At 39.9% G+C, this 23,657-nt stretch overlaps 1 protein-coding gene across 1 annotated transcript in view; it reads left to right on the top strand.

Annotated features, from left to right (window-relative positions):
• Positions 1-8,865: 8,865 nt before the first annotated feature.
• The window catches only part of LOC122550536 (endothelin receptor type B-like), a 35,241-nt gene continuing 20,449 nt past the window's right edge, over positions 8,866-23,657 (top strand). Inside the window, exon 1 of the mRNA XM_043691434.1 lies at positions 8,866-9,611. Within this exon, the coding sequence (XP_043547369.1) occupies positions 9,210-9,611 (402 nt within the window). The 5' untranslated portion in view covers positions 8,866-9,209. The remainder of the gene's footprint in view (positions 9,612-23,657) is intronic.

Below are 23,657 nucleotides of genomic sequence, written 5' to 3'. Positions count from 1 at the left end.
CCTTTACATTTTCCAAAACAGCATACACGTTTGAAATGGGGATAGCCACCGAAAACTCCTGCACTACCTGCCTACCTCTCTTACCTTTCCTGGAGTTAACCCATCCATGTGACTGTATCTGAGACTTTCCTCCCTTTCTATAACTGCCATCCACCACATCCCCTTGCTCTTATAAATTCCTCATTGCCTCTAACGGTCGCTCCAACCAATCCATTTGATCTGATAGGATTCACAATCAATGGCAATTATTGCAGATATTGACCTCAGTAACATGTAAACTCTCCCTGAACTCCCATATCAGAGATAAAGAGCATATCACTCTACTTGGGGCCATTTTTGCTTCTTCCAATCTACAGACGCAGAAAATAGCACCATCTTATTCCTCTAAAAAACAATGCTCCAGGCTAACTTAACACTTATGGCTTATATTTTTAAGTTTAATCAAGAGATATTTCTCAATAAAAAATATAATCAAGAAAGAGCCTACTCTACACACTATTGCAGATTTACAGCAAGGCTATACTTAAAACTATTCACTTATCTGTTTTTATGCTGTGACCTCTCCCAAACAGGTTCCATCAAGATCAGTTGTGAATTTCACCGTTTGTTTATTTTCCCAGATCCCCTCCGATGTCCAGCGATACACGAATTCAACAGCAAAGGCAGTAACTGCGCAGGTTCACTGCTGTGTCAGTTAGCAGTGTGGGTTTCTTTCTTTCTGTCTCTCTCCTATACTGACCTGACCAGGTGCTGCCTTTGTCTCTTCCTCTCCCTTTTAAAAGTCCCATTGTTTTGACTTTTTTTTTCTCCAAAGTCTTAAAAGAATGCAACAGCATGTAAGACAATAATTGCTGCTCCTGGAAATCGAGGAAATCACCTCCAACACCGAAAATACCTCAAAAATAAGCAGCCTGTTGCAGCCAGAAATTTTTCGCGTCCTCCATCGTGGATTACCCAGAATCCTTTTGACAAAGTTTAAATTGACAGCAGGAGGCAAAATAAACCCTGTGTCACTGATTGTGTTCTGTTGAAGCAGGAAGGAGGAAGAGGAGCAGGTATGCTGTGGTTCTGTACGCCGAGTTGGAAGTTTTTGTTGCAAACGTTTCGTCCCCTGGCTAGGCGACATCATCAGTGCTTGGGAGCCTCCTGCGAAGCGCTTCTTTGATGTCTCCTCTGGTGTTTATAGTGGTCTGTCCCTGCCGCTTCCGGTTGTCAACCAGATTTTAAGACAAGACCTAGACATTCTGGGCCTGTAGGCATGATGGGACACAAGCCCTTGGCCTGAATGATGAGATCCAAGATGCATCTTGCTTTGCTGGTCCTTGTAAGAAGTACCAATTATATTGCATGTTGACATCATACTCACGGGTGCAATGAACTATCCAGAAGCCAGCATATCTTGTAGTCAGTCATAACCAGTTATTAGGCCTTTTATCATGAAAAGAGAGCTTGATTTAGACTGATTTAAGCTTTGATGCTACTTGCTCACTTTTTTTGCCTTTAGGCATATACGGAAGGGTGTTCTTCCCACTCTTAATGAGCATGTGGTTCCTATCCATAAAAATAGAGGCTGCGCAGGTTAATTGGCTGATGGCATAAGTGTTGAGAAACCATGTTTATGGGTCACACAGGCCTTCTGAGTTTGTTGGGGTCACAGGTGAGAAAATCCAGACCTTATTAATAAATAATAGCAAGTACTCAAAGTACAACAATTGTCTGAATGAGACGCTGGGAATTAACTTACAGACGCTGTATTTGGCATTGGACACATGCCAGTTCCAAGACCATCTGCAATACAACCATCATAATACTGTCCTGCTGCTATGTCATTAGGTCTGGTTACTGATAATCTTTCCCAAATGAGACACTAAATGTGAACGCAAATGAGTTTCATAATATCAAGTCATAAAATATTGTACCTTAGATTAATAAACTGGGCCATGGAGGAATCAGTAAGGTTAAGATGTTGGGGGGGGGGGGTGGAGAGGTGGCAAATAAGGCAACTACCAGCAAATGGAAAATTTGCAGAATTTTGCAATAATTTATGCAACAGTAAAGCCATTTTTTCATTCAAAGAGCTTTCTTGCCATTATAAACATTTTCTTTTGAAACAAAAGCCTCCAAATCACAGGTGTAATAGAATGTTTATAGAATGGTTTATCCCTGGGCTGTATCCATCAAAACAGAACAATATTGAATTAACAGATCTGTTGTTGCTTTACATTTATTTTATAGTAATTCTCTGGAGCAATTAGCACAATATGAAAAATATACATGCCTGACTTTCCAAAACCTGCCACCATCTAAATTCAATACAGGGAAGGAATATTTGCTTTGAAGAGGAGACTGTGGCACAATGGTGGTGCCATTAATAATTAGTTGTATTGTATTATATGGAATAGTTTTGTAGTTGGCTAAGTCAATTTTGTCACCGCTTTGAAGTCAGTACTGCATTGGCTTGTTTTCAATCTCTTGTTAATTCCCCAGTATCTAACATGGCCTTAAATGGGGTGACACAGTGGTTAGCACTGCTGCCTCACAGCACCAGGGCCCTCGGTTCGATCCCAACCTTAGGCGACTGTCTGTATGGAGTTTGTACATTCACAGAGATGTGCAGGTCAGGTAAATTACCCATTGTGTAAAGTGCATTAGTCAGAGGGAAATGGGTCTGGGTGGGTTACCCTTTGAAGGGTTGGTGTAGACTTGTTGGGCTGAAGGGCCAGTTTCCACGCTGGAAGGAATCTAATCGAAATTGCAACAACAGTCTGCATTTATGTCGAACTGTTAAAAAAAGTAAGTTCCAGCCACTTTACAGAAGTGTAATCAAAGTACATCCTGAGTTAAAAGAGGGGTAACTTGAAAGTTGGAAAAGACAGAAAGCTATAATGAGAGCCTTAAAAATAAAGAGGTCCAAGGAAGACAACTCGGAGCCAAAACAGAAATTACTGGCGAAACTCAGCAGGTCACTGAAGAAGGGTCACCGGACTTGAAAGCTTAATTCTACTTTTTCTCCACAGACCTGCTGAGTTTCTCCAGCAATTTCTGTTTTGGCTCCAAGTTGTCTTCCTTGAACCTCTTTACCTCATTATTTTCTTTTTAAGGCTCTCTTTATAGCTTTATGTCTTTTCCAACTTTCATGTTACCCCTCTTTTGACTCAGAATGTACTTTGATGTATACTTCTGTCAAGTGGCTGGAACTTTCTTTTTTCACAGTCCTATATAAATTCCAACTGATTTTGCAGTTTCAGGCAATGTTGGATACTGGACAATTAACAAGAGATTGAAAGCAGGCAAATACAGTACTGACTTCAAAGAGAAACTCAGCAGGTCTGACAGCATCTGTGGAGAAAAAGTGAATTTAAATTTCAAGTCCAGTGACCCTTCTTCAGTTCAGACCTGCTGAGTTTTTCCAGTAATTTCTGTTTTTACTTCCGATTTCCAGCACCTGCAGTTCTTTTTTAGAAATCAGGGCCAGTTAATTGAAGACATCGTACCAACTGTGGGATGAGGGACAGGTTTAGGTGGGGAGGGGAGATCTGTGTCCCAGAGTTGGGAGGAACACAGAGATGCTGACAGCCTGTAGGGCTGGACAGCTAGAGGAGGTAGGATATTAAAGAGAATGAACATTTAGAATTGTTTAAATTTAAACTCATTGATAAAAATGATTTAAACATTAATTTAAATAAAAGACACGGGGCTCAGGAATCATTATTGTTCAGCCACCACAGGAGTGATGAGTTGGTGTGATTGCCATTTGATTGGATACAGAAGGAAATGTTTTAGGTGGATATAAATAGAAATGACAAAAATGCTCAGCAGCATCTGTTTGTGTGTCCTGACCCTTTGTCAAGATTGGAAGATGTTACTAATAGTCATCATGTTAAAAAGAACTGGGAGACATGAAGGAGGACACACACAGACACTTTCAAATAGAATGGTTTGCTAAATGGATAACTGAGAATAATTAAATGGGATCAGATAATGGGAGGCATAAGGAGGGGAATCAAAAACGAATGCTTGGCACAAATAAGATATATCCTTTAAGATCCTGAGGGGTCTCAACAGGATAGATGTGGAGAGGATGTTTCCTCTTATTAAAGAATCTAGAACTAGGGGTCACTGTTTAAAAATAAGAGGTCACTTATTTAAAACAGAAATTAAACAAAATATTTTCTCATAGAGTCATTTGTCTTTGAAATTCTCTTCCTGAAAAGGTAATGATGGCAGAGCCTTTGAATATTTCTAAGGCAGAGGTGAGTAGATTATTGTAAGCAAGTTTATTGGAGGTAGTTAGGAATGTGAATTTGAGGTTCCAATTAGGTCAGCTACTGTCATACTAATGATAAGAAAAGGTTTGAGGAGCTGAGTGGCCAATTCCTGCTCCCTATACATAATTAAATATTGAGTGAGTGACTTCAATAGGTGAATGATAAGGGAGATGAAAGAAAGGAAATAATTAGCAATGTAGAGAAACCTTCAGAAGACCAAGAATCAAGTGGATTAGAAAACACGTCGTCAGCATAGATCATTCGGCCAGCACAGTGTTCTGACAGATTGTCCATTTTGAAACACGATCTGCTTCATCCAACAGTAATAACTTGCATTTATATAGTGCCTTTAAATGTAGACAAATTGCCCATGGCATTTCAAAAGACAATAATTGGACAAAAACTAATACAAAAACAAAGAAAAATAGATTACTGCAGAAGTTTTGGCGTGGTGGCTTAGTGGTTAGCAGTGCTGCCTCACAGCATCAGGGACCCGGGTTCAATTCCAGCCTCGGGTGACTGTCTCTGTGGAGTTTGCACACTCTCACCGCGTCTGTGTGGGTTTCCTCTGGGTGCTCTGGCTTCCTCCCACAGTCCAAACATGTGCAAGTTAGGTGATCTGGCTGTGCTAAATTGCCCATACTGTTCAGGGATGTGTAGGTTAGGTGTATTAGTTAGGAGTAAATATAAGGTAGAGGGAATGGGTCTGGGTGGGTTAGTTTTTGGAGGGTCACTGTCGACTTGTAGGGCTGGAGAACCTGTTTCCACACTGTAGGGATTCTATGATTAATTTAAGATTATGTTTTAAAGAGCATCTTAAAGGAGTGACAGGTGAAGAAATTGAGTGAGCAAATTCTTGAGCTTAAGACCTAGGCAAAAGGGTGTCAAATGGATTGAGCTTAAGGATATTGTGTTCTTGACGCATTGAAAGGTAAAAGCAAGAATCTTTGAAAGATTTAGCAGGACGGTTACACTTAATGGTAAGGTCCTAGGGAGTGTTGAACAAAGAGAACTTGGAGTGCAGGTTCATAGTTCCTTGAAAGTAGATTCTCAGGTAGATAAGATAGTGAAGAAGGTATTTGGTATGCTTTCCTTTATTGGTCAGAGTATTGAGTAAAACAGTTGGGAGGTCACGTTGCAGCTATACGGGACATTGGTTAGGCCACTTTTGCAATATTGCGTGCAATGCTGGTCTCCTTCCTATCGGAAGGATGTTGTGAAACTTGAAAGGGTTCAGAAGATTTATAAGGATGTTGCCAGGGTTGGAGAATTTGAGCTATAGGGAGAGGCTGAATAGGCTGGAGCTATTTTCTCTGGAGTGTCAGAGGCTGAGGGGTGACCTTATGGCAGTTTTTAAAATCATGAGGGTCATGGATAGGATAAATAAACAAAGTCTTTTCCCTGGGGTGGGGGAGTCCAGAGCTAGAGGGCATAGGTTTAGGGTGAGAGAGGAAAGACATTAAAGAGACCTAAGGGGCAACTTTTTCATGCAGAGGGTGGTACATGTACGGAATGAGCTGCCAGAGGAAGTGGTGGAGGCTGATTCAATTGCAACATTTAAACGGAATGAGCTGCCAGAGGAAGTGGTGGAGGCTAGTACAATTGCAACACTTAAAAGACATCTGGATGGGTATATGAATCAGAAGGATTTGGAGGGATATGGGCGGGTGGCGGCAGGTGGGATTAGATTGGGTTAGGATATCTGGTCGGCATGGACAAGTTGGGCCGAAGGGTCTGTTTCTGTGCTGTGCATCTCTATGACTCTATGACTCTGTTTCAACATAAGGAAGAAACTCTTAAAAGTGGGGTGTTGTTGGACAAAAGGTTAGTGTGAGCAATGTTCTGATGGGCACTGAGGGGCAATGTCCTTTTTTTTGTTGTATGCTGCTTGTTTGGTGCACTATGTTCCCTGCATTTCAGATCATTGCATGAACATATTCATGTGCAATTTAAAAGGAATGCTTGTTACACTGAATGATACATTCCACATTTCTGCATAGCCACTTAGCCAGAAATACAGGGAATATTGATGATACGGGAAATGGGACTTGATGTGTGTTCAAGTCTGAGTAACTGAAGTTGCTAGAGGATGGAGGATGAGAGGCTAGCCAGAAAGGCATTGGAATTGTCAATTCTGTGGGTAATAAAGGAATTGACTCAGCAACAATCAACAGAAGCACTGTCCAAGAGGTTATGTCAACAGATATAGCCATTCTTCATGATGGTGAGGATATGGGGTTTGAAAACACAGCTTAGGAACAAATAGGAAACCAAAGTTGCAAATTGGTTTCAACTGAGGAGAGAATCGAGGGAGGGGATTGAATCAGTGTTGAAGGGGTGGAGTGTACAGAAGAGCTGAAATTGCTAATTTCCATCGACCCAGTATTTAACTGAAAGGAATCATGGCTTATCTAGTGTTCAAATGAAACCCGACTCTATGGATAACATGAAAATAAAATATACAAGGAGCACAGTGTTCCAATATGCATTCGTCGGTTCATTGTTTAAACTCATGCAAACTTTTTTGGTTATTTTTTATCAATGTTTATTAACAAACTGAAGTAAGTATCTGAGATTTGGCAATGAGAATTGTTAAGATTTATCTAGGCTATCTGGCCGCATGGACAAGTTGGACTGAAGGGTCTGTTTCCATGCTATATATCTCCATGATTCTATGTTTCTAGGAAAGTTGACATAGTCCCAGATAACCATAGCAGAGAGAAATGCCAGGCGGCGATTTAATCTGAGGGTTACCTCACCTCAGGTTAACAAGACATGGCACTCATGGTGACCTCAGCCAATAAAGGAATTAAAGTCACACTGTTGTTGTCACGCTGAATCACAAACCAACCAAGTGAGCTAACTGACCCTAGTTAATAAACTACATGATGGTAAGACTACCTAACAGCATGTTCTTTGTTGTACAGGTCCTAACGTCCTCGCACAGTAGATGCACATGACTCCTATGGTCTCAGTTACCAAGAGTCCATCTACACATTCATTAAAGTTCAGTGATTAATTCTATCTCTACACTTAAAACGACGAAGGTGTTCCAGAGATAACAGAGTGGGACTGAAGTAGAAACCACTGCAGGAGGACTTTTCACCATGACTGGGTGGGTGAAAGTGGAATTCAGGAGCAGCACTTAGATTCATGGAGAATGGAGGACAGGAGTTGGAGAAGGACACATACAAATTGTGGAGGACCAGCAAGGACAGGTCACCCATGTCATGGATATGAGAGATATGAATTGTGACATTGATTTGAGTATGGGGGTGGAGACTGGATTTGAAAAGGTCACTACACTCAAAAATTATTGAGGGGAAACGGAGTTTGGTGTCAGCGCCATGGAATCTCTTAAGTGCTTAACAGATAATGTAATACATTTTTAAAAGTGTGCTGAATACGGCAGCCTTTTGTTTGAGCGCAGCAGGATCCCATAAATGGCAACTTTCGATAATCTTCAAGGTATTTGTTTTATCAAATTGCTTAAAGATTGACGGGGGCACTGGAGATAACATTTCTCTAAGTAATTGGGACATTCCTTCCACGCCGCCAAGATCCCTCACCAGAAAAGAAAATGCGAATGGGAAGATCTGAAACACAATGATAAGATCAGAGAGGGTTGATTGGAAATTCCTATTTTCTGCAGCCCAAGTTTGAAACCGGATCAATTCATTTTCCATCAAGTGGAAGAAAAGCAAACTCGACACGAAATATCAACCTTTTCTCTCGTCACAGATGTCGCCGGAACTGCTGAGTTTCTCCAGCATTTTCTGTTTTTATTTCAGGTTTTACTTCCGTATCTGAATTATGTCTAATTGTTTCAGTTGACCGATTTCACCATATTCAGGGTTAGGTTTGTACTTTCACATGATCTTACCAATGGAAACTGGGAGAAACAAATTCCCAGCTGAAAACGGGAAGGATGTGAATTTGGTGTGAAAAAAAATTGCGGATCAAACTCCAAAAAAAAAATGATAGTGGCAACAGCACGAAGCTAGGGGCAGGTGGGAGGGCTGGTCATCTTAACTCAAAACATCAACTTGCTCTCTCTCTCTCTCTCTCTCCATAGATGCTGGCCGCTGTGATTTGTAACTTTTTTTTGTTTCCAGATGACACCTTAACTCTTCTTGGGAGAAGAATTAAAAAAAAATTCAGAGAGCAGCAGCTGATCTCGGTTGACTTGAATCTGAGATCCCAGAGCCTAGAATCTTGAGTCACGGGGGGGGGGCGAGGTGTGGGTTGGTGCATAGGACCCGTGCCCGGGGAAATCATTCTGACCCTGGGTGGGAAGAGTGGGAGCGAAACTTTAAAATCTTCTGACCGCCCCAGCTCTAACCTGTGCGTGTGTGCAGACTGATAACAAACTCAATCCTCGGAATCCCTGAGCTCGTAAAAGTTTACCACCCAAACCCCGCCCGGGACACGGGAGGAAATGAACATGAGGGTTGCCGAGTACATTTTTATTTGGGAGTAGAGAAGGGGTAGGCAGGGGGAGGATGAACAGATTTGTAAACGGTAAGGTGAAGTTTAGGCAATGCGTTTACTGCACGGAAATGGTCGCGGGCGGGGGGGCACAGGATGTAAGAAAACTATTTGTCATTAACATAAAAAATGCTGTGATTCAAAATACACTCCACATGAGGAACCTCCCTCCTTAAATCTATCGCCAGGAAAGTTAACGCCTTCTGGCCCCTTTTAAAAAAAATCCCAGTCCAGTTTATCAGAGAGAGACTGAACTTGGACTGGGTTTGGCAGATCATAGCTTCTGGTCCTCCAGCGAAGGACCAAGTGGAATTGGTTGAATTATCTTGTACCTTCCTGCTCCTCACCCACCCCCATCACAGCCCCTTCTTTCCTTGACAGTGAGGAAGTCTTTTCTCTCAGTGACCGTCCCTCTTGGTTCTGAGCGAAAAGACTTTTGGGGAAATTTTCAGGATGGTCGCTTCAGGAGCCCTGGTCTTTCTAGTCCTCCTCACCCTGGGGGAGACCTCTGTGTTGACGGTGCGGGGTCAGACCGCAACCCCTCAACCCGCGCCGAGTGCCCCCAAGCCGGCCGGCCGGGAGATGACCAACACCAGCGGCTGGGATCGGAACGGGAGTCGCTCGGTGAACCGGCCAATGTGCACGCAGCGGACCGAGATCACTGGCACCTTCAAGTACATCAACACCTTCGTCTCTTGCCTGGTGTTCGTGGTGGGGATCATCGGCAACTCCACCCTGCTGAGAATTATCTACAAGAACAAGTACATGAGGAATGGACCCAACATCCTCATCGCCAGCCTGGCTCTGGGGGATTTGCTGCACATTGTTATCGATATCCCCATCACCGTCTATAAGGTAGGACACAGGGCTTAGAGATCCCAGGGGGGGAGGGAGAATTGTGTGTTGGTGTAGGACAGAAGCGGTCGGAGTAGTGCTGAGGATTGTGCTTTGCAGTTTATGCAGTCCCGAAGGACAATGGGAGCTTGTCTCTTGCACTTGTAAGCTTTTCCGCCTTTTAAAAAAAAATTTGGCTAGCACATCCCTACATTTATACCAGGAAATCTGTAATCAGAGGCTGAGTACACAGATTGCGATTAAACCGATTCACGGACCTTGAAGGTGTAGTTAAGCTGCTACATCATTCCACGTGCAAATGCATTTTGAGATGTCTGTATCGCCCTGGGGGTAAAACACTGCCCTCAACGAAATAAAACTTAAGTGTACACGACTCGTCCGGTAAACTTCCATGGCCTTGCACCCAGCCCAGATAGAGAGAAAAAAATGCCCATTCCACTCACCCCTCTCCCGCCTCACCCCGTTGGATTTGCTAGAACGTTTTGTATTTAATCTGTTTAATGACTGCACACCCCCCTCATGCCCTTATCAGAGAGCAACAAAATGTAGAGATCGTGGGGCGATTCTGCTATCGAAATAAATGATAAGGCAAACCATACTTGGTGGCGTTTACGTACAGATGCTGCAGCAAATTTAGTCAAAGCCAGGTAGGAAGCCAACTGAAGGATATTGTATCGCAGTTACAGTATCCACTCTGGCCCGTTCCGCTGTTCGCTCCGCTAAAAAAAAGTCACATCCCACTGTCTGTCACCATTCAACAATGGGAAGTTTCCGTATTCGTTCAGGAGAAAGCAATTAAACTAGCCACGGAAGGTTGAGTGTGGTTCATTCCAAAGTATTCCAAAAATGGAAAGTGTTAACTATTGCTTAACAACATTTCTGGCAGCGAAAATGAGCTCGTGCAAGTGAACTAAATTATTCCTTCAGGTCTTAATTGTTCTCCGACATTTTAAACATTGGTTAAAAAAAGTCTCTTGTGGTGGAGTGATAGTTTCTGAGGCAAGACGCATGAGTTCAAGCCCCACCTGCTCTAGAAGTGTGCAATAACATCTCTGAACAGGCTGATTGGAACAAAATGTAAAAACTGATTTTTTTTTGTCGTTTATGACTTTTCATTCTCACTCCAATATTTCTCCCGCTCTTTATTTCTGCTATAGTACCTAATTTGCTATCGAATTTAAATCGCTAAATTTGTACCGTCTTCCTGCCCAATCACTATTTATTACACAATCCTGCAATCTGATCGATAAAAGAGATTATGCAGTTGCTGCTCTGTTCATTCTGGTCCCAGATTAGCTCTTATTTAGCAAGTCTGACTAGCGGCACGTATTGCCCTGTTCCAGGAAAACGTGGGCCAAAATGTATGTACAGTAAAGTTCTTACACAACAAAGTTTGAGTTACAGTCCAGCAAAACCTGCACTATATCTTAGGTGTTGTCAGCTGCATTTTGTATTGTATTGCAACTAACTAGCAGAATAGCACATTCAGATAATTAAAGCCTAAAGCACTACTTTTTAGCAAGCATAGTTTACGTTTAAGTTTTCTCTTCATTATGACATAGGGTCATTCTCTAGTACAAGATCAGAGTGGTGCTGGAAACGGACAGCATATCAGGCAGCATCCAAGGAACAGGAAAATCGAATTATTCCTGATGAAGGACTTTTGCCCGAAACGTCAATTTTCCTGCTCCTCAGATGCTGCCTGACCTGCTGTGCTTTTCCAGCACCACTCTAATCTTGACCCTAATCTCCAGCATCTGCAGTACCCACCTCCGCCTCATTCTCTAGTACTGTTAGTGACAAACAGCTAATGAAATGTTAGCTTTATGGACCTTCTAATCTGACAATCTAGCATTAAGTGTCATAATTTCAGCATTAACAATGGTTCTTTAATTTTCTTCATTCACCAAACATTGATATACTGACATCAATGACTAGCATTGACAAAATAGTCTTTTTAAATTTGAGAGAGCTAAATTGAAATTACGAAAATGCTGTTTGATTCAAGTAGCATAACTCCAATGGCATAGTCACTGTATCGTACAAGGACTCAGAAGGAAATGCGCACTGTTCTGTATCAATGAACAATACGTTATATCAACAGCTTTTAAACTTGTTTGCAATGCAAAGCTCTTTCTACTTTAATTTTAAATTGCACAAAGTGTAAAGGAAGCTATATCAAACTTAGCATTCAGCAAAGGCATGGTTTATTATTTGCAGAATTTACTTGCTGCAAATGTTTGTTCGAGATGCTTTCAAATTTCAATTTTATTAGTTCTTGCAATTGAGGTATAGGTGTGTACTGTACATGTACTTTTCATGGGGTGAAAGAAACCTTCAGCTTAAACATCATATACTGTTTAAACTGACAATGTATCAATGTTCTGGATTATGAGCATATGAAAAATTTTGAATACTCAGGTAATGCATATTTTGCATTGTGCACATTAAATATTGTGTATATTAACATATCCAGTTGTCATATTTCAATGATGATGATACCCTGAGGTTTTGCAAGAAATTCCAGTTTCATTTCAATAAAAAGTTAACAGTTGTTCATATTAAAAGTGCTTGTTCAGGTTCGTAGATTGTAGGGTATTCTATTCTATTATCTGCATTTCTAACATGGGTAAATGATAGGAATAATACCAATGTGTAATTCAAATAGCGTAACAATTTCTGAATTCACATTTGCTTGTGTAGCTTAAAATGTACAACCAGTTGACTTTTAAAATGTAAGTGTGGTATCATAAATTGCTTATTCTTGATGGTCATCTAAATATATCGGATATCCATTTGTTATCATCTTTGCTAATGCTGTTCACCTCTATTTTAAAATTGCCCTCATTGTTCTTTGTCTGTACTTCAGACTTATACTGAACCCATCCTCTCCACAAACACATTGTTTGATGTTCTTGGAATAACAGGATCATCATTACTGGACCCATCCTAAATGTCATCATTTTAATCATTAGTCAACCACACGTGCAGCAGCATATGCCAAGATCTTTCTGCTTACGTGTCAGTTAGTACAACTGAGGCACAATATGGCAGTGCCGAGAATCTGAAAATGGAACGGAAGATGGTAGCGTGCTATGACAACTTTCTTACTCATTTTGACCAGAAGACAATGTCCAAACTGAGATAGTATTGTGAAACTATCTGGTGAACATGAATAGAAACATCAAATTTACCAATAGCACAGGATTAGGTAGTTATGCCTGAACTGACATACAGGTATATTGACATTTCTCCCAAATCAGCTATAGTTCTTGTCTACTGTTTCGTGCTGTCAGCATTGATTTTTGTTTCATGTCTTTTCATGTGCTTTACCATTTTACTTTGCCTCTGCTCAGCAAACAAGAACTACAGGAAGAATCCTACTGACTGCTTGCAAAACATTTCTGTAGGTGTTTGTGTGCAAGTTTTAGCAATGCAACCTAAACATATTCACAAATGTACCATGGGCAGATTAGAATCTATGTGCTCTATAAAGTGGAATATATTTAAATTCTTCAGCTGTTCACTCTCTCCACCTTTGCTAAGCTAGGTGCATTAATTATGAGGAGCACTGAAAACCCTACCTTATTGCTATAACAACTTTATTGCAATAAGTATACTTTGAAAGCTCCGTGATTGCCAAACAGGTAGGACATCAAGATTAGTATTCACTTCTAGTTATCAGCTTTCCCTGCCATTATATATAATTTGCTAATAATCGCTTTTTAACAGTTCTGCTACTTTACATTTCAACAGTGTTATTAATCTTTTGGATAGAAAATCGTAAAAGCAGGACTTTACAACATTTATTTATTTACGCAGTACTTTTTTAATATACAGAAACACAAAAGACCCGACAACAAATGTAATTCTAAAAGGGAAGATTGGAAGGGATAACCACATGTTTTGTGAATCGATTGGATTTTAATTAGACTTTTAAAGAAGCAGAGAAAGATAAGGTCGAGAAGTGAAAAGGAATTTTTGGAACAAATGTATGGTCAGAGAAAAGGACCGTTTGCTGGAAAAGATTATAACATAGCATAACAGAGAGCTAGGAAGGACCAAGACGATGATGGGATTTCAACTTAAAAATTAATTATAATTTTGTTGCATGCTTCAGGAGAGGGAAAAGAAACTTGATGAAGGATGGCTAATGGGCAGCAGACCTTTGAACACACTGAAATCTATGAAGACAAAAGGCAAGGCTGATGCATCCAATGCACCAGTTCATAGAACATAGCAGTATAGCACAGGAACAGGTCATTCAACCCACTATATCTGTGCTGACCATGATGTTATCCTAAACATAATCCCTGTACGTGGTCTGTATCCCCGTATTCCCTGCCTGTCTTGTGTCTGTCTAAATACCCCTTAAACATCACTATCATATCTGCTTCCACGTTCCAGGCACTTTCTGCTCTCTGTGTAAAAACCTGTTAGAGAAAGGTTGTGAGCTTTTACTTTGTCAAAAGCTGAAGTAGGGTTCAAGAGGACATCATAGTCATAAATGATGTTAGTGACTTCGGTTATGATAATTTTGGTGATGTGGTGGGGGTGAAAATCTAACCGGACTGGTTTAATAACACATCTGCAAGAGAGATGGACAGATCTGCAATCCATTAGTACATTAAGATACTGGAGAGATGAGGAAATTTGAAGGTGTGATGATAGTTTGTAAGGCCAAGCATGTTGAAAGTGGACTTCTTTGGCAAAGTTTGATGATGGATTTCAGAGGAAGGGAGGCAATGTCTAAGGAGCGGGAGCTATCTACAATATCAGCTACTGTAGTAGCCAAAAGAGAAACTGGGTGGTCAAGCATTTAATGGGAATTAAATATGAACATATGATTTGGACAAAGCATTGAGAGGGAATAGAGAAAAAAAAGTGTTCTCTATTAGCTGTACCTACTCAAATTGTCTAATGTTTAATTGCTTTGAAGTTTTATAATAAAACAGCATCCAGTTGAAAATATGCCCTTGAAATTCTCAATGAAATTCTGCATCTGTTCTCTTTTCCTCGGAATCCTTACTTTTCCCTAACCCAGATGCTGAACAGGCACTGGCTGCATATTTCCTTGCATGAAGGGGACAGTGAACTAACAAATGACTGAGTATAAAGAGATAATGCAACTTTCAACATGACAAATGTTGTATTAATATAATACCTTTCATTTACAACTGGGCATACCAAAGCACTTCATAGTCAATTAAATACTTTTTAAATGTAGTCACTGTTGGAATGTAGACAACGTGGCAACTGATTTTGTCCATAACAAAGTCTCAGAACAGTAATGTGAAAATGCATACACTTTTTTTTGAGATTCCAATTGAAGGATAAATGTTGACCTAGACACAAGGGATAACTCTGCTGCTCTTCTTCAAAATAGTGCCTTAAGATCTTTGGCATCCACCCAAAACTGCCTCAGTTTAATGTTTCATCTGAATGTCGCACTCTCTGTGCTGCACTGAAGTGCCAGTTTTGACTTTTGTGATGGAGCCCTGGAGTAAAAAATGAAAGCTAGAACAGCGATCTTTTGAGCCACCACTAACATGGCATTTGTAATGAAAAAATTAAAATAACATTACATTTCCAAAGCTGGAACATTTTAAACAATGACGGGAAATGTACCTGGTTAACATGAAAACAGTCCAATTGGACAAGGTTCTAAAACTTGACAATTTACAACACTGAAAAATCATATAAATTGTGATTGCTAAAACTCTTTAATTGTCTAATAGACTCATACTCAAATGAAAAAATGTTTTCTTAAATTTATATACTGCACAGAAAATAATAAACTTACCAGCTTTGAGGCACTTGAAAGTCTGTGATATTTTACTTCTATAACTCACATGGAGAGTAGGCATTGGGAAAATTGCCAAAGTTCACTGCAGTAAAACATTGCCAATTTCTTTCCTCTCCTTGATGAAGAGAACAGATACTTCATTAAATCAGAATAGAAATTAAATGTAAAAATTTGTAATTAACAACAAAAAGTGCTTTTTAGGAAATATTGGATGTGAATCACTTGTCAATAATTTTAAGTTTCTGCTGCATTAACTGTTGCTATGAATATATTACAGAGAAAAAAACACACAATATGGTAGCTGAATCACACTCCATTTTGTCAGAGCCACCCATGGCTGTGATCTTCGAGTGCAATAAAGCTACCACAGCTGCAATCTAAAATCCTAGAATTCAGTATATCTAAAGGCTTCACTCTGTTTTAACCTTATAACAACCCTTCAGACCAGTAAGACTGTGAGCCAGTACTAAAGATAATGAATGTAGCTAAGTATGTGGGCTATACTGAATGATTTATGTAGCAAGCTCTCTTTATCTCAAAACTTGGAGTACTACTGTGCATGCCATGGTGCATATGATATGCATCATGTTTATCAGTTTAGGCAGCTTAAAAGTTGATAGAAAGCCCAAGCACTAGATTATCTGTGACAAGTGTAGCCTGGTTAGCATGAAAGTGATAGAATTGGTTCACATATTTATTTGCATTCATCTTATTTCAAGTCAATGATTTGATTAAAAATGAGGAAATAAAGTCATACATCTCTGGAGCACTAAGCTTGAGCAGTTTAGTTCAATACTCAATATTGAAAGTTAAATCCTTGTCTTAAATCTGTCATGTGGCATCAGATGTTTCTTCTCAAGAGAATACTATCTTTGTGTGATTTATTTTATTACCGTCACTGTATATATTTTCTGTTGCCACAAGAGGTTGGCGTAATGAGAGCTGTTGGAATTTTGGTGGTCACAAAGTTAATGAATCATGTAGCAAATAACTAAAGAGCATTGTATTGATAATGCAAGATCTCTGGAATAAATAGATTACATCTGAGGTGCATTGATTTAGTGGATAAAGATTATTAAATCTACTGTGTCAACACAGTAATTAAAATAGCTTAGTCCATTTATCTTTACATTCACAATTTTTAAAAATCCAGAATTAGACTTAAAGAAGCAACACGAAGTTAGAACTTGAGCGACAATTTTACCTTCTTGGTATGTCTTTAGTTTGATTGTCATGTATGATCTGAGTTGATGCTTACTGCATGTGACAACAACATTCAGTGGCAGGCATCAATGTTCCCCTCTTTGCTTTATATCCTGGTAACTGGGTGGCCTAGTTTGAACAGGCTGGATTCTTTCTATACTGTCAAACTGATTATCAGCCATGAACTAAAAGGATGAGCATATGATTATAATGTTCCACATTCACTGCAAGGTTCTTAGTTGCATTTTGCAAATATATTTTCCTCAGTGCATTAATTTTGATTTTAAACAGTAGTCCTGAGAAAAGGGAAATGAATAAAGTTTAGTTGAATATCCTTAGCTGTTTTCTACTTCCATTTTGCAATTTTTTTGTCTTTTTATAATGATCCCTTTGAAATCAAAAATGTCCTTCCCCAGCTACCATTTTGTTTTTCTGTGCTTGAGCATGGGTTCAGCTGCATTGTGACATTTCGCTAAACTCTTTGTCTCCTTTGATTGTCAATGTGACATACCCAAAAGTAAAGGTCATGGCATATCTCCCTTACACAGTGCACAAAACCAACAATGGTGGATCAGTCAGGCCTTACTAAAACTGCTGCTGAGACAATATTTGCACAATCTGCAACTGGATTAAACTAGTAACATGGGAGCCTGCAAGGCAAAGAATGTCTCAGAGTTTATTACACTGTTCACACCCTTTTTATAATCAGATCTTCTGGAATTTGTAAGCCATCTCTAAAGTGTAATTGAATTTCACTTAACCCCTGCCTCTGTAATCCTTCCCAGGAGCTGAATGCTTGCTAAGGTCCGCCACCTTTCTTTGGTTGCTCCTAATCCTGGAGATTTCTTTACATGACCTCCTACCTCCAAGTGCCCAGCCAATAAAGACAAAACCGTTTTGTGAACATCCCTTAGATTTTCCTCCTTGTTTGCTTCCAGCAGTTTCCGGGAGGTTAATCTTTAATTTCAGGAGGTTCCAGGAGAATCCTAGAGGATTGGCAATCCTACACCTTCTCTGAGCCCACAGACTGTAGTTTTGTAGATTTACAGGGTTGGATTAATACTGCTTCCATCAGAGTAATAATGGGTTTTCTCCATTTTGTGTAACTTTCTCTGCCAGAGTGGATCCACAAAATGGTCCTGATTTAATGTGCGTAAATCATTTAACTTTTGACACCTTTGATATTGCAGGTGTGACTTTTAAAAAATCTCTTTTGCACTCATATTGCATTAAACCACATATTTGGCCATTTGATATTTTGATTAGTTGCTGTTAAAATCTGTGAAGAAAAATGTAGCTCCTAATGTCTTGTAAAATTAACATAAATAAACTATTTAATTCATATTTTATGATGTTGGACAAGGTATCCACAGATTTTGCACTTGACTGTATCAGAAAAAGCTGCTACAAACTGTTTTATGACCACGGTAGTGTACATCTGGAATCTCTCACTCAAGTATCATCTTAATTAACCAACCGCTTGGGTGTTTGCCACAAGCATATGCTACATGTATCAGAAATTACGGTATTCTCAGCAGAAAAGAATAAGGACTTTTGTTTTCACCTGTTGAAAGTAATCAAAAATTAAATCTAATGATAGAAGCTAAGATATCACATTCACTGACTTACTGATCTAGATCGACAAAATGTGCTTAAATGTTTGGCAAAATATGGATTATGAAAATCTTAGAAGACAGACTGTAATCTGCAACAAATGTACCTGAACTTTAATTTCACAAACAGAGTAAATTTGAGCTTTTTGTACCGGCAATAGCAGATCATTGCACATCTTCTTTCATTTTCAGTGAACTTAAAAGGAAGGAGATGGTAAATCAAAATCTCATTTGCCTGCTCATGTGAATAGAAAATATCCTATTTGACTATTTCAAGAGCAAGAAGTTCTCCCTATCTTGATAAATATTACTTCCTCCAAAAATATTACCAAATGCAGGCTATCTGTTCATTCATTTTCTGCTTGTGAGGCCTTATGTGAATACCTCTGTTCTCTCCTGTTCCCTTCACACTGGCCTCAGGCTTCTTGTATCGGCAGTATTTGCCTTTTATTCCTAGACACATCTGACCTTGCAAATTATTGTCCCTTCTCCAACCTCCTTTTCATTTCTGAATTCCTTGGGTATGTAGTGACCTCCTAGATCCATTCACATTTCTTCTCAAAACTCCATGTTTGAATCCTGCAATCAGCAGTCTGCCCGGATCGCAGTACTTAATAGTTCTTAACAAAATCGCAAGTGTCAGCTCAAGTGACTATAATAAAGGTAAACTTTCCAGTGTCATTCTTTTTGACCTGGTTTCAACCCTTGACATGGTTTGCCATACCATCCTCCACTGATGCCTCTCCTCCATCATTCAACTCAGGCAGACAGGTCTCAGCTGGTTCCATTCTCCTCTATTTAACCGCAGGCAGAAAACCAGTTGCAATGAGTTCTGTTCCTGCATACTCAACTCTGGTGTCCCCATGGATTTATCCTTTCCTTCATCTTAGTTCTCATCCATAGGATGCCTCTTGGTGATATCATTTGAAGGAATGCATTATTTTTTAATTGTACATTGATGACATCCAGCTCTCCCTCACTAACATCTCTCAACTTCTCTACTGTTGCTAAAATATCAGACTGCTTCTCTGACAGCCAATACTGGATCAGCAGTAATGCTCTCCAATCATATATTGGGAAGATGGAAGCCATTGTTTTCAGACTACAGTTCAAACGTAGTTCCCTAGATGCTGGTTCCACCCTTCTCCTTGGCAGCAGGCCAAGATTAAGCCATTCTATTTTCAACTTTGGTGTCACATCTGAGCTCCCAACCTCATTCCTGGCATCTGTAAGGCTGCCTATTTTCATCTCTGTACAATTGCTGGACATTATCATTGCCTCACCTACTGCTCAAGCCCTGATGTTTTCTTAGTTTTCTTAGACTTAACTATGCCAATACTCTCCTGGCCAATCTCCCACATTATATCCTCCTTAAACTCTAGGCCATATAAAGCTTTGCTGCCTGTGTCTTACCTCTCAACAAGTCCCATTGACTTTACCAAAGAATTAGATTAGATTAGATTAGATTACATTACAGTGTGGAAACAGGCCCTTCGGCCCAACAAGTCCACACCGCCCCGCCGAAGCGTAACCCACCCATACCCCTACATTTACCCCTTACCTAACACCAACGGCAATTTAGCATAGCCAGTTCACCTGACCTGCACATCTTTTGGACTGTGGGAGGAAACCGGAGCACCCGGAGGAAACTCACGCAGACACGGGGAGAACGTGCAAACTCCACACAGTCAGTCGCCCGAGGCGGGAACTGATCCCGGGTCTCTGGCATTATAGAATCTCTACAGTGTGGAAGCAGATCATTCGGCCCATTGAGTCCACATTGACCTTCCAAACAGCATCCCACCTAGACCCCCCCCACCCTATAACCTTGCATTTCTCATGCCTAATCCACTGCACTTCCCTGGAAATTATGGGCAATTTAGCATGGACAATCCATCAAACTCACATCATTAAACTGTAGAAGGAAACCAGAACAGCCAAAGGAAACCCATGCTGATGCGGGGAGAAAACGCAAATTCCACACAGACAGTCATCTGAGGGTGGAGTCGAACATGGGTCTCTGGGGCTGTGAGGTAGCAGTGCCACTGAGATTGTGTGTTTGCTGACCTAGTTGGTTTGCAGTCAAGCAATGTCTTTATTTTAAAATTCTTATCCTGGTTTTTAAATCCCTCCAGAGCTTCCTCCCTCCTTATCTCGGTAACCTCTTCTAACTCCACAACCCTCTGAGGTGCCTGTGCTCCTTAAATTTTGGCATCTTGTGTATTCCTAATGATAATGACTTCACCATTAGTGGTTTTCCCTTCAGTTATCTAGGCCTCAAGTTTTGATGTCTTCACTCTGCACATCTCTAATTTGATGTCAAATAAAAACTGAAAGAATTACAGATGCTGTAAATCAGGAACAAAACAGAAATTGCTGGAAAAGCTCATCAGGTCTGGCAGCGTCTGTGGAGAAAATTTGGGTTAATGTCTTGGGTCGAGTTCAGAGGAAGGGTCACTTGACCGAAATGTTAACTCGGATCTCTCTTCGCAGACGCTGCCAGACCGGCTGAGCTTTTCCAGCAATCTCTCTATTTGGAAGACCTTCTTTAAGACAATCCTTTAAACCTGTCTTTTTGACTAAGAGTTTGTCATTTGACCCCAATGTCTTTTTATGTGGTTCATTGTCGGACAAAGTCTAACTATGTCTATGTCAGACAAGTTGCTTTGAAGTGCCTCAGGATGTTTTGTTAGATAAAGGCATTTTATGAATGTAAGTTGCAATATATTTATCTGCATAACCATGACTACATTCAACCTTCAACATTCAACATTAAACTGTTAATTTAGGACATGCTAGAGGTGTGATAACATGCCATGTAAATGCAATTTCTTTTCTGCTTCCGGCAATGATTAATCCTTAGATACTTCAACCCTTTATTTCTTGTATCTTAAAGGATTTGAATCTGAGGGAACTTACTTTTGGAGGAGGTTTAGAGATGTGTGGAGTGGAGATTAAGGATGTAGGTGGTTAGCTCCTGGGATTAATTGTAGAAGTAAAGTTGTTGGAATGAAATGAACTTAGATTAGATTAGGTTAGATTATTTACAGTGTGGAAACAGGCCTTTTGGCCCAACAAGTCCACACCGACCCTCCGAAGAGTAACCCACCAGGACCCATTCCCCCTGAAACTAGGGGCAATTTAGCATGGCCAATCACCTGACCTGCACATCTTTGGACTGTGGGAGGAAACCAGAGCACCCGGAGGAAACCCACACAGACACGGGGAGAATATGCAAACTCCAGACAGACAGTCAACCGAGGTGGGAATTGAACCTGGGTCCCTGGCACTGTGAGGCAGCAGTGCTAACCACTGAGCCACCATTTCTTTCTGTGGCTCAGATTTTTATGCCTCTAATTAATATGACATTACTTTGAATTTCATTATACATTACATCATTGGAAAAACCACAAATAGCTAATTGCATTTTAACATCTTAACATTCTTCTTCTACTGATTACTTTAAATGGCTTGAGATTTTCTTTTCTTGCCCAGCTTATGTATTACTGTTCCATTTTTAATTTGCTCAATGTTGTTTACTTTGACACTCCAGTCTTTAGAAATTGCAAGTGATAAACAATGACAGCAACCGGCACTAAATTATACTATTTGCACAGAATAATGTTCCAAGCATTTTATGTTGGAATGATATAAACTTATTTCATTGTTCCTGTTGTCCTCTCAATAGTACAATGGAACTGTATAACACACCAGTATGAATGTTATTTGACATTTATATGTGGCTCTCAAATCACATGAACTCTTTTAAAAAAACTGCGTGTCCTTCTTTATTTAATTAGGCCCTGCTGGTTAGGCCAGCATTTATTCCCCATCTGGCAATTAGGAATCACCCTCGTGTCTGGAGTCACACGTAAGCCAGACCAGTTAAGGATCCCCTTCACTAAAAGACATTAGTGAACCAGATGGGTTTTTATGACAATCAATGGCAGATAAGTTTTTTGATTCGCGAATACACATTTAACCATCTGTCAAGGTAAACTTTGAACCCACATTTCCAGAATATGAGTCATTGTTTACCAATACACTACTGTCTCCTTATAGCAGAACCTAACTGTATCTTAGAATATAATGTTAAGAGGTTCCTGCTTCACATCCTTTGATTCAGCGCGGCTCTCTTGTTCTGGTCAAGGTCAACAAGGTCCTAAGCCTTTCACTAATTGCACACAAACTACCAAAACAGCTTTTCTCCTTCATGTAAAGAACTATTTTATTGCAGAAATTAAACAATTCCCAAAGGAGCATCACTGCATTAAAATGCCTTTATTCATGGGAATGGGTTGTGGATAATACAGATGAAAATAAGTTGAAAGATCATTTCCATGAATTTGCTGAAATAGAATGGTATTGTATGTGAAATTTAATATTGTGCCAACTCCAGTGAGTTGATGCTGCCAAATGGTGGTGGTTGGAAGCTGAAGGCTTCAGATTTATTCTCTGAGCCTTTCTGAGCCAGGTGCAGTGCCTTATTAAATTTCCCATACTACTCGAAGTGAAAAAAATTAAAAACATCCAGCTATGCACTTGTAGAGTTGGGGGTGGAATCATACTATATGATTTCAGTCATACTTATTTATTCCCATAAACTTTCTCTTCATGCAAGGCACTAACTTATTTAAACTGGCCTTAATTTACAGACAGAGAAACCTTATGCATATTTGTATTTGCAACTGAATTTTTAAGCAAATTTGAGTGCTTCCTGAAGAGGGCAGTTTGAATTGTGTAATATGAGGGCGAAATGCTGATAATTATAGGTCTACTATTGGTGGTGGTCATAGTCAGAATATTTTGAAGTGCTGGTTTTCAGCTCTTCTTGGGCCCAGTGATTGCTTTGGTGATAATTTGGTGACAGTTTTGAACATTAGCCTATGCCACACTGATTCAGTGCTGTCAGACTAATAAAATTGACATACAGTGGTGCCTCAGAATCCAACTTTAATTTGTTCCAGGAGGCTGTTCGGATTGTAAAAAGTTTGGATTCCGAAACTATTTTCCCCATAAGAAATAATGGAAAGTGAATTAATCCATTTCTGGACCCAAAAAAAAAATTCAACACACTTTTAACTGCAAATACATATGGTTAAGGTAAAATAAGATGAGTAAATGACCTAAATATCAAGTAAAAATAATAAAAGCAAGAAATAAATGTACTAGCATGAAAATAACTCCATTTACCTTAGTGAGGAGTGCTAATGGTGAATGCACTTATTTGCTTCACTGCTCTTCTTGGGTGCCATGGTGAATGCACAAGGGTGATAATTAAAAAAAACAGCACAAATGAAGGTGAAATCATGAGGTAAACTAGTGATGGACACACGAGAGATGCTTTCACGACTACTTCCCGGGACGAACTGAACAAACAATGTGCGATCTGAACGGTACGTGGTGTTCGGATTCTGAAAATGT

The sequence above is a fragment of the Chiloscyllium plagiosum genome, chromosome 6 (assembly GCF_004010195.1).
Source record: "Chiloscyllium plagiosum isolate BGI_BamShark_2017 chromosome 6, ASM401019v2, whole genome shotgun sequence".
In the NCBI taxonomy this organism is placed as follows: Eukaryota; Metazoa; Chordata; class Chondrichthyes; order Orectolobiformes; family Hemiscylliidae; genus Chiloscyllium; species Chiloscyllium plagiosum.
The sequence above is the reverse complement of the archived record's forward strand: the minus strand, read 5'-3'. Positions and strand labels throughout refer to the sequence as shown.